Raw genomic sequence first — 10,893 nt, forward strand, 5'->3', positions numbered from 1 at the left:
TTTAGAAATATTCAAACATTAAAATAGGTTGAATATTTTATTTAGCAATTAAGTTTCATAAAACTTCATGAAATTATTCGTAAAATATTCATAAAACTTTATAAAATGAATAAAATATGAATAAAACGTAAGTAATTTTGTGGTTTGACATAAGAAAACATGAACCTGAGACAAATGCTCATATCTAGAACAGTTTTTAATGATCTTCGGACGACCACACTAGGAGCACTAATCTCAGTGATTGTCTATTATGTTAATAACGAAATTACTTTTAGGTAGAGCCCAATACCTAATGTCTAAAGTGAAAATATAATTTTAAATAATTAGGGAGTAGCCACAGCATCTTTAATTATATAAAATTATATATTAATTAAAATTCACCTTAATGGACAAAACTTGTAATTAATTATTTGGATATAATAATTTTACCCCACAGGAATTTTATTATATTTTTATAATTAATTAGGATAATATATTAAGTTAAATTCTCTTAATTTACCCCATAGGGAGTTATGAGGATTTGATTTAATAGTGTTATCACAAATTTTAATTAAAGATAGATTTCATTCCTCCATTATTTCTAAATTAAATACTTCATTAAATCTATCATAAAGTTCATATAATTTTATTAGATTTAAAATTTAGCCCACAGGCAATTTTAGATTTAATAAAATTTTCATCTTCATCATGTTTCTACATTGGTAAAACATGAATTCATTAAAGCCTCAATTTCTTTTAACATCTAAATTTTTGTAATCCTATTCTTGCAGCTATTTCATCCACCTCTAAATATGCTGAAATCACTAGTGAAATCCCTGAGCTTAGGAGTGACAACTTCAAAATCTGGAAGGAACGAGTTCTTCTCCACCTAGCTTGCACTGACATGGATTATGCAATAAGGAAAGATGAACCAGCTGCTATCACTGATACTAGCACTGCTGCTGAGATTGCACTACGTGAAAAGTGGGAGCAATCTAATCGTCTTTGCATCATGTTCATTATGTCCAGAATTCCTATGGGAATGCGTGGATCGGTGGAGCCACCTGAGAAGGTGAAAGATTTTATCAAAGTGATGGATGAGAAATTTGACACTTCAGATAAATCTTTGTTCATCAACCTCATCCAAGAGTTCTCGTCCACAAAACTCACCGGTGTTAAAGGAGTTCGAGAACACATTTCTAAAATGAGGGACATCACTGCTCATTTGAAGAAACTCGACGTTATCATTCCTGATACCTTCCTGGTTCATTACATCCTTCACAATCTTCCTCCACAGTATGGGCCTTTCAAAATTTCCTACAACACACATAAAGAAAAATGGACTATCAATGAATTGATGACCATGTGTGTTCAAGAGGAAGCCAGGCTCCTACAGGAGCAAGGAGAAAGTGTTCACCTGACCACTCAACCTAAGAAACGCAAGCCATTCAAGAAGAACAAAGGGAAAAAGCCCGTGGCTCCCAAGGCTGCCATAAAGAAAGATTCCATCAAATGTTTCTTTTGTAAACAAAAGGGACATGCGAAAAAGGAGTGCAACCAGTTCAAGAAATGGATGGATGACAAAGGTAATCCAATTTCCTTAGTATGTTATGAATCTAATATGGCTAATGTTAATCTTAACACATGGTGGATTGATTCCGGTTCAACAATTCACATAACAAATTCCTTGCAGGATATTCAAAATCTAAGGAAGCCAGTGGCAAGTGAGCAAAGCATCTTATCTGGAAACAAGATGGGCTCACATGTGGAAGCTATTGGAACATGCAATTTAGTTTTAAGTAATGGTTTTGTTTTAAAGTTAGAAAAGACCTTTTATGTACCAAGTTTCTCTAGAAACTTGATTTCAGTTTCAAGACTTATACCCTTTGGTTTTTCCTTTACATTTTCAGACAAATATTTCAATTTATATTATAAATCTGAATGTGTTGGAAATGGTATTTTGTCTGATGGTCTTTACTGCCTTAATTTACAAAATAATACCACTAATAATGTTATGCATGTTCACGCTGGCACTAAAAGATGTGTTATGAAAGAGGATTCCTGTACATTGTGGCACCGGAGATTGGGACATATCTCCATTGATAGAATTAAAAGGTTGGTAAAAGATGGGGTACTCAATACCTTAGATTTTACTGACTTTGATACTTGTGTGGATTGCATTAAGGGAAAGCAAACCTCCAAGTCTGTCAAAGCTGGTGTCCATAGGAGTTCTGAAATATTAGAAATCATACATACTGATATATGTAGTCCAGATATGGAGTCACATGGTCAGAAATACTTCATCTTATTCATAGATGATTACTCACGCTACATGTATATCTACTTACTTCATAATAAAAGTGAAGCATTATATGTCTTTAAGATATTTAAAGCTGAAGTAGAGAAACAATACAACAAGAAAATTAAGATAGTGAGATCAGATAGAGGAGGTGAGTATTATGGTAGATACACAGAAGATGGACAAGCACCTGGATCATTTGCGAAGTTTCTTGAAGAAAATGGATTGTTGCCCATTACACCTTGCCCGGTACACCCGAGCAAAATGGTGTTGCAGAAAGAAGAAACCGAACATTAATGGACATGGTGCGGAGTATGCTTAGTAGCAACTCTAACCTTCCTAAATCCTTGTGGACTGAAGCATTAAGGACATCCGTGTACATATTAAACCGAGTTCCAACAAAGGCAGTCTCAAAAACTCCTTTTGAATTATGGAAAGGTTGGAAACCAAGTTTGAATCATGTACGCATTTGGGGATGTCCATCTGAAGTCAGAATATATAATCCACAAGAGAAGAAACTGGACCCAAGGACCATAAGCGGATTCTTTATAGGGTACGGCTAAAAGTCTAAAGGTTACAAGTTTTATTGTCCATCTCATAGCACAAGAATTGTGGAATCAAGGAATGCAAAATTTCTTGAGAATGCCTTGATCAGTGGGAGTGATCAATCAAAGGACTTAGGTCCTGAGAAAGATCCTTCAGAACCTTCCACTTCAAAAGCAAGATTGATAATGGTTAACACTCCTGTAGTTCAAACGAATGTTGAACAACCATTACCAATCACTGAAGATCCACAAGTTGGTAATGATAATCCAGTAGATCAAGATGTTCAAGAGTTGCCTGCAACTGTTGAACAACCTGCTGAACTTGTCGAACTACCGTCGCTCCCCAAGAGCCTGTTGGTGAAGTCTTAAGAAGATCTACTAGACCTATCAAACCAAATATTTACAAAGACTATGTTGTGTATTTATTAGAATCTGATATTGGAATTGGAAATGATCCAGAAACGTTTTTACAAGCTATGAACAGTAGAGAATCAAAATTGTGGTATAATGCTATGGATGATGAAATGAATTCTATGAGGTGCAACAGAGTTTGGGAACTTGTAAAGTTGCCTAATGGGGTGAGAGCCATTGGCTGTAAATGGGTCTATAAAACTAAGAAAGACTCATTAGGCAACACTGAGAGGTACAAAGCGAGACTTGTTGCTAAAGGATTCACTCAAGAGGAAGGAATTGACTATACGGAGACTTTTTCTCCTGTATCAAAGAAAGATTACCTAAGAGTCATCTTGGCATTAGTTGCTCATTTTGATTTAGAGCTGGAGCAAATGGATGTAAAAACTGCTTTTCTGAATGGTGATCTAGAGGAGGAGGTATACATGAAACAACCAGAAGGATTCTCCTCTAGTGAAGGTCAGGATTTGGTATGCAAGCTCAAGAAGTCCATCTATGGATTAAAACAAGCATCCCGCCAATGGTATTTAAAATTTCATGATGTCATCTCTTCCTTTGGATTTGAAGAGAATGTCATGGATCAATGCATATACCTGAAGGAAAGTGGGAGTAAAATCTGTTTTCTTGTTTTATATGTGGACGATATTCTTCTTGCATCCAATGATAAAGGGTTGCTACGTGAAGTGAACAATTTCTTTCAAAGAACTTTGAGATGAAAGACATGGGTGAAGCATCCTATGTCATAGGCATTAAGATTCATAGAGATAGATACCGAGGTATCTTAGGTTTATCTCAAGAAGCCTACATCAACAGAGTTTTAGAAAGATTTCATATGAAAGATTGTTCACCGAGCGTTGCTCCAATTGTGAAGGGTGATAAATTAAATTTGAGCCAGTGCCCAAAGAATGATTTTGAAAGAGAACAAATGAAGAACATTCCTTATGCTTCTGCTGTCGGAAGCCTAATGTATGCTCAGGTGTGCACAAGACCCGACATTGCTTATTCTGTCGGAATGTTAGGAAGATTTCAGAGTAACCCAGGGATAGACCACTGGAAAGCTGCAAAGAAAGTTATGAGGTATCTTCAGGGTACTAAGGATTACAAATTGATGTTCAAACGAACTGACAATATAGAAGTAGTTGGCTACTCAGACTCAGATTTCGCTGGTTGTACTGATTCACGTAAATCTACATCTAGTTACGTGTTTATGTTTGTTGGTGGAGCTGTGTCATGGAGGAGTAACAAACAAACTTTGACTGCTACTTCTACTATGGAGGCTGAGTTCGTTTCTTGTTTTGAGGCTACATCACATGGTGTATGGCTAAAGAGTTTCATTTCAGGCCTTAGAGTGGTTGATTCCATTGCAAGGCCACTAAAGATGTTCTGTGACAATTCATTCTTGTTTTCATGGCTAAGAACAACAAAAGTGGAAGTCGAAGCAAGCACATCGACATTAAGTACTTAGCTATTAGAGAACGTGTTAAAGAAAATAAAGTGGTCATTCAACACATTAGCACTGAATTGATGATTGCCGATCCTATGACAAAAGGCTTGCCACCTCATAAATTCAAGGATCATGTAGAGAACATGGGACTTGGTTCCCTTATGTAATTTGTACAAATAAAGTTATTATCAATGAAACTCTTATTTTGATTTTTTCTCATATTTATGCGCATCTTAATTTTACATTTGAGAAAAATTTCAGAGGACCTGAATAAACATAAGGTTTAGGGTTTATTCACTTAAGTACATTGCCACATAAAGTACATTGTTATATAGTAAATGTATTGTAATACATGGAAGATAGTACTCGATTCATAATGAGGACATGTCGCTATGATTCGTATGTTTATTATATAATGAGGAACGTTGGGTTTGAATATTTTAGTTTAAATGCTGACCAAGTGGGAAAATATTAGAATATTTTATTTATGAAAATTATTTTCTAATTAAGGAAATGATTTTCTATTTAAGGAAATAAATAAATAATTGATTTTCTGATAAATGAATATTTTATATTCATTGAATCTGGACAAAATCAATTATGTAATATTTTATATATGGTCAGATTTCTATATTCATTACCTGATTTGATTTCCTGAATTAATTGTCAAAATATTCTGACAATTAATGTGGCGCAGATACTGATGGAGTATCTCACCTATAAATATAGGGTCTCGGTCCCCGAGCTTCTGACTCATTCTGAATTCATTCAGCAAATTCCATCTAAAGAGAGCTGAGAGAGCGAGGAAGCCCGAACTCCAATACCGAAGCTATCGCGGGGATTGAAGCTCAAAGATCAATGGCTGGAGGTATATTGATCCTTTCATTACATATATTATCGATATGATTACAGTTTATTTTCCGCATTTCATATCGTTTGTATATACTATATTACATATATTACATTATAGTCTAACACTTTCATCATCTATGTACTATTTCTTTTCTGTAATTTTTACGTACATATAGCGTTCGATATTACAACTGAAAATATCATTTATATTATTTTAATTAATTTGTTGTAGCATAAAATTATGTACTTCTCTAGTACTCTTTCTGTATATATTTTAGAAATTTTTTGCATGTGTCTCGTTTATTATAACTTAGTCAAATTAATTATTTATGTAATATAATATTTTATATGTTTTGAATTGTATAATAAGATAATATTGTATAAAAACAAAATTAATAATATATAAGATATAAGTTCTACAAATCTTATTTTAGATTATACATTGCATTATTTGAATACATGCATTCTAATTATTTTGCAAGAGTTAATTATTAATTTAATTAACTAATGCAATTATTGAAATAATATATACGTAACATTTTGTAGATTTAAGATAAATAATTTCAGTGAAATTAAATTAAAGTATTGAAATATTATTTATAGAATGACTTTAACACTATATTTTAGTAAAATGACTATAACATTTTAAAATAAAATGAAAGACCGAAAGATTATTCTAATATAAGATTTGAAAAAGTTAATTAGGTGACGTTTGGTAACATTTTTTTAATCAGTTTTTTATTTTTAAAATTGAAAAAATGAAACTATTTTTTAAAAATATGTTCTCTAAAATTGTTTTACTTTTCAAATTTTTAATTGAGAATCAAAATTTTAAAAACAAAAAAAAAAAATCACTTTCAATATTTTTTTAAACAGTTTTTTTCTTAATCAATACTTTGGACTTCGATCAGACTCGGACCCAAATCCCCCCACGACCCTGGCGCTGAACCCGACCTCTGACCTGAACGTGAATCTGACCCCGGACCTAGACCCGACAAATAAAATCAAAAAATAAAAATAAAAATTAACTTTACAGAACACACTTTTATTTTCTGTTTTTAAAATTAAAAAACAAAAGTGGTTACTGAACTTATTTTTATTTTTCAAAAATAAAATTTTTAAAACAAAAATTTTACTTTCATTTTGTGATTAAAAATTAGAAAACAAAAGTGCTACCAAACAGTACTTAATTTTTTTTTTAAAATTTTTTTGTACATTTTAAATTTTATTTCATTACATTCTTATTTCTATTCTCATTCCTATTATTATCCCTATATTTTTATTTCTTCCAACTAAACATCACCTAAATATATATAAAATAATTATTTTATATATATATATATGTTCATATCTAATTAAGTCAATTAGTACTACATATATGTTAATTTTAAGAGTATTGTTATAAGACACTAATGGTGTCTAGCACCATAATGAAGTATTCATTTATAATTAGTTAGTGATTCTTTATAATATTTATTAAAATAAAATAAGTAAAATCTAAAAATGAGTTACACTGCACTTCACAAAAATATTAAGCACCATAAGTAAATTTTAATATTTCTCTAAAATTAAACTCCAAAAGAATCATTGACTATAAAATTTTATTTATTGGAACTATACAATCTATAACATAAAAATTAATCAAAAAATACATATATCCTTGAATTGAAAAAAAAAAAAAAAAGAGTGCATATGAATTATATATAATTATTTAATAAAATGATAAGAAAAATTCAAAATTACGTAGCAGCCTATTCTTCCACTAGTATTATAAATATAATATTCCAAAATAAATAATATAATGACAAACAAAGGTCCACTAATATACTCTCCTGTACTTGTCATATTATTGGACTATCGCTATCCCTTTTACTATTCCTCACATTTAGAAAGTGAGCCAATTTTGCTTACTTTCTCAATTCTCAATCTCTCTCTTTACCTTTCATGCATATTCCCTATAAATTCACATATACTTTCCACTCAAAATTCACAGCCAAAATAAACACTCACAAGTATATTATTACATCCCAAAAATAAAATGGAAGTTAACAAATTAATATTTGTTACGAGAATATTTTTGTTATTTCTTGGTTTGACATCCACATTGGCACATGGCCAAGGAACCAAAGTTGGGTATTACTCAACAAAGTGCCCTAAGGCCGAGTCTATTGTTAGATCAACAGTTGAGTCTCATTTCAAAACAAATCCTCGGATTGCCCCGGGCATTCTGAGGATGCACTTCCACGATTGTTTTGTTCGTGGTTGCGACGCTTCTATCCTCATCGAAGGCTCCAACACCGAGAAGACAGCAGTACCTAACCGTGCTATACCCGGCTATAATGTTATAGACGACGCCAAGAAGCAGCTCGAGGCTGCTTGCCCTGGCGTCGTTTCTTGCGCTGATATTATTGCTCTTGCTGCTCGCGACTCTGTAGTTGTGGTACGCAGCATAGAAATTTTATATTTTTTGTTTTGTTTTGTTTTTTTTTTCTTATGTTATAATTAAGTGTGTTTTCCATATTTTTTATAGACCAAAGGGATTAATTGGAACGTTCCTACTGGGCGTAGAGATGGACGAGTTTCAATTGCTTCGGAGGCTGGGGATTTGCCTGGTCCTAATGAATCAGTGTTTAATCAAACAAGGAAGTTTAAGAACATAAATCTCAGCGTTCAAGACCTGGTCACTCTAGTTGGTAAAATTAATCGATAAATATAACAAATAATTAGATCACCGATATATAATATATTTATATATATAGGTCAATATTGTGTTTTTACTGTGAAAATTTCACACATAAGGGCATATTTTTTCTTAAATTTTTATTTATTCACATATTTTTTTTAGAAAAAAATATTGAGTTTTCAAATAATAATTTTGATTTTTGTTTTTAATCCAAAGTCTTAGTTAGTAATTTGTTTAAAGTATTTATTGGATTTTTAATAAGTTTTGTTTGACTTTTATTAAATTATCAATATTGTATCATATTTAAAGTGGTATTTTTGGTCCTTGGATTTATGATACTACTAGATTATATCCTTTAAAGTATACTATTTTTTTAATTATATAAATACTTAGAAAATCAATAATAATAGTAGAGAACTTTTAAAATTTTAAAAACTAATTAAATGATTTAAAAAAATTAATTATTTTTTATTTCAAAAATTATTTAAATATAATATATATATTTCGCCGGTATAAAATAATATATTGAAAATTTAATTTGTGTAAAAATTTGATTTTATGGGAACACGCTTAAATCTATTTTTTTTTTCTCCAAAAATTTATAGGTTTATTTTAAGTAAATATAATACTATTTTAGTTTAATTTTCTAAATTTTTAATGTAATTTTTTAGTAGATTTTTAATATATTTTATTTTTAATTTTAAATTGTGAGCTCTTAAATATAAATATGCTTAATTTATTTTTTGGTTTAAAAGAAAATAGCTTAGTTTGTTTAAAAGATTTATTAAACTTTTAATAATTTTTGTTTGATTTATTATTAATACACGTATTTTAACATAATAAAGCTTATGCTTTTTTAGGAATAATTTAAGTTTGATTAAGTAAATTTAATTTATTTTTTACTTTAAATTGTTTATTCTTTATTAATTTAAAAATAATAACTTTTAAGGATATATATTAAAAATTATTATTTTTAAAATTAATTTTTTTATGATATAAGAAACGGAACATAAAAATATATAATTACCTAAATATTATATTTTGGAAAAAAAAATTTAGCTAACTTTATATTTTAAGGGCACTATCTAATAGTGTTAAGAATTGAAGGTAAAAATGTTAATAGGTTAATTAGGAGTTTTATTCCTTAAATTTTAACATGTACTAAATTATGTCATTTGAACTTTTCTGACCGTTTAAAATCTCCCCTGAACTATTGAGATTGTTAGATGTAAGGACTTTTGTTTACTTTCATTTAATGTTACTATTACAGTGATTGTTTATCTACTAAACTATACTCCTCAGATTTTAATATCTACCAAATAATGTCTCTCGAACTTTGACATATGTTATATCATGCCCTCTGAACTTTCAACCATATGCTAGACTTCTTTTATTAAAATTAGATAAAAGTTCTTAAATCGAAAATATCAATAGTTTATAGAGCATTTTTAACGACCTTAAAAATTCAGGGGCATGATTTGGTACATGTCAAAATTCAGGAGTAAAAATCATAATTAACCATGTTAATAATTTAAGGAGCATGAACACAATATTACATGGCAATAATTCAAGTGAAATTTTAACAATTTGAAAACATAATTCACATCTTTAACAATAAAGAAAAACTCTATGCAGGAAATTTGAGATTGATTATGGATTGAAATTTGATGTTATATATAGGTGGACATACAATTGGAACAGCAGCATGCGGTTTAGTGACAGGGAGGCTATACAACGTGAATTCAAGCAATGGTGCTGATCCATCCATCGACCCTACCTTTGTCCCTACACTAAGAGCTCTCTGCCCACAAAATGGCGGCGGTTCGAACCGAGTTGATCTCGACACGGGAAGCGGCTCTCGTTTTGACAACAGCTACTTCAACAACTTGAGCAAGAGACGAGGCATTCTCACCTCGGATCAGCTGCTGTGGACCGATCCCTCAACCAAGGGCTTTGTCCTCCAATATTTGAGGAGTGCCACCTCTTTCAACTTTGAGTTTGCTAAGTCCATGGTTAAGATGAGTAAAGTTGGTGTCTTGACTGGTACTCAGGGTGAAATTCGAAAACTTTGTACTGCTATTAATTAACTAATAACAATATGCTTTTTAAAAATATATATATGGTCAAATAAAACTGGAATATGGTCATTGTTGGAGGGAGGTTGTAGTAGTAAAACTGTCATACTATATATGTTTGTATATGTATGTTTTATTAGGGAACATTAATAAAGTGTTTCTTAATATATGGTTGTATACTCGGAACTCAGAAGGAGATGGAATATTTAATAATATTGTATTTTTTTTATCTATTATATATTCATAATCACTCATTAACCAATTATCTTGTGTGGTAAGTGCCAAATTAATGCCAACTTACAATTTTGGCTCTTTTCGACAATGAATTAGAAATTTTTTTTTACAATATTACTTATTCTTTTTTTTTTTTAACAATAAATTGATAAATAAAGAAAATTAATGAATATATTTCAAAGATATGGATCCCACATGCAAAAGAATACACTACTATTATTCATATCTGCCTATTTTAAAAATATATATTTCAAATATCTTCCCAACACATGAAACATATTGATTCCCAAAAAAGATAAAGAAAAACAAATCTATTTTATTATAGTATAATATATTTTTATGTTTAATTTTTTTTTTTTATACTTTTACAA

At 30.4% G+C, this 10,893-nt stretch overlaps 1 protein-coding gene across 1 annotated transcript; it reads left to right on the forward strand.

The window, feature by feature from the left end:
* The first annotated feature begins 7,416 nt into the window (after positions 1 to 7,416).
* LOC115725319 (cationic peroxidase 2) lies at positions 7,417 to 10,521 on the forward strand. Its single transcript, XM_030654798.2, has 3 exons — positions 7,417 to 7,970; positions 8,061 to 8,223; positions 9,894 to 10,521. The coding sequence occupies exons 1-3, from the start codon at positions 7,569 to 7,571 to the stop codon at positions 10,298 to 10,300; spliced, it is 972 nt and encodes a 323-aa protein (XP_030510658.1). The 5' UTR covers positions 7,417 to 7,568; the 3' UTR covers positions 10,301 to 10,521.
* Positions 10,522 to 10,893: the final 372 nt, after the last annotated feature.

The sequence above is a fragment of the Cannabis sativa genome, chromosome 6 (assembly GCF_029168945.1).
Source record: "Cannabis sativa cultivar Pink pepper isolate KNU-18-1 chromosome 6, ASM2916894v1, whole genome shotgun sequence".
Taxonomy (NCBI): domain Eukaryota; kingdom Viridiplantae; phylum Streptophyta; class Magnoliopsida; order Rosales; family Cannabaceae; genus Cannabis; species Cannabis sativa.

What these genes read in the sequence shown, in the direction of transcription:
- LOC115725319 (XM_030654798.2), top strand. Translation starts at nt 7,569, where the DNA reads ATGGAAGTTAACAAATTAATATTTGTTACGAGAATATTTTTGTTATTT. An exon ending in CTCGCGACTCTGTAGTTGTG is followed by an intron (nt 7,971 to 8,060) that starts GTACGCAGCATA and finishes TATTTTTTATAG; the next exon opens with ACCAAAGGGATTAATTGGAA. An exon ending in AGACCTGGTCACTCTAGTTG is followed by an intron (nt 8,224 to 9,893) that starts GTAAAATTAATC and finishes TGTTATATATAG; the next exon opens with GTGGACATACAATTGGAACA.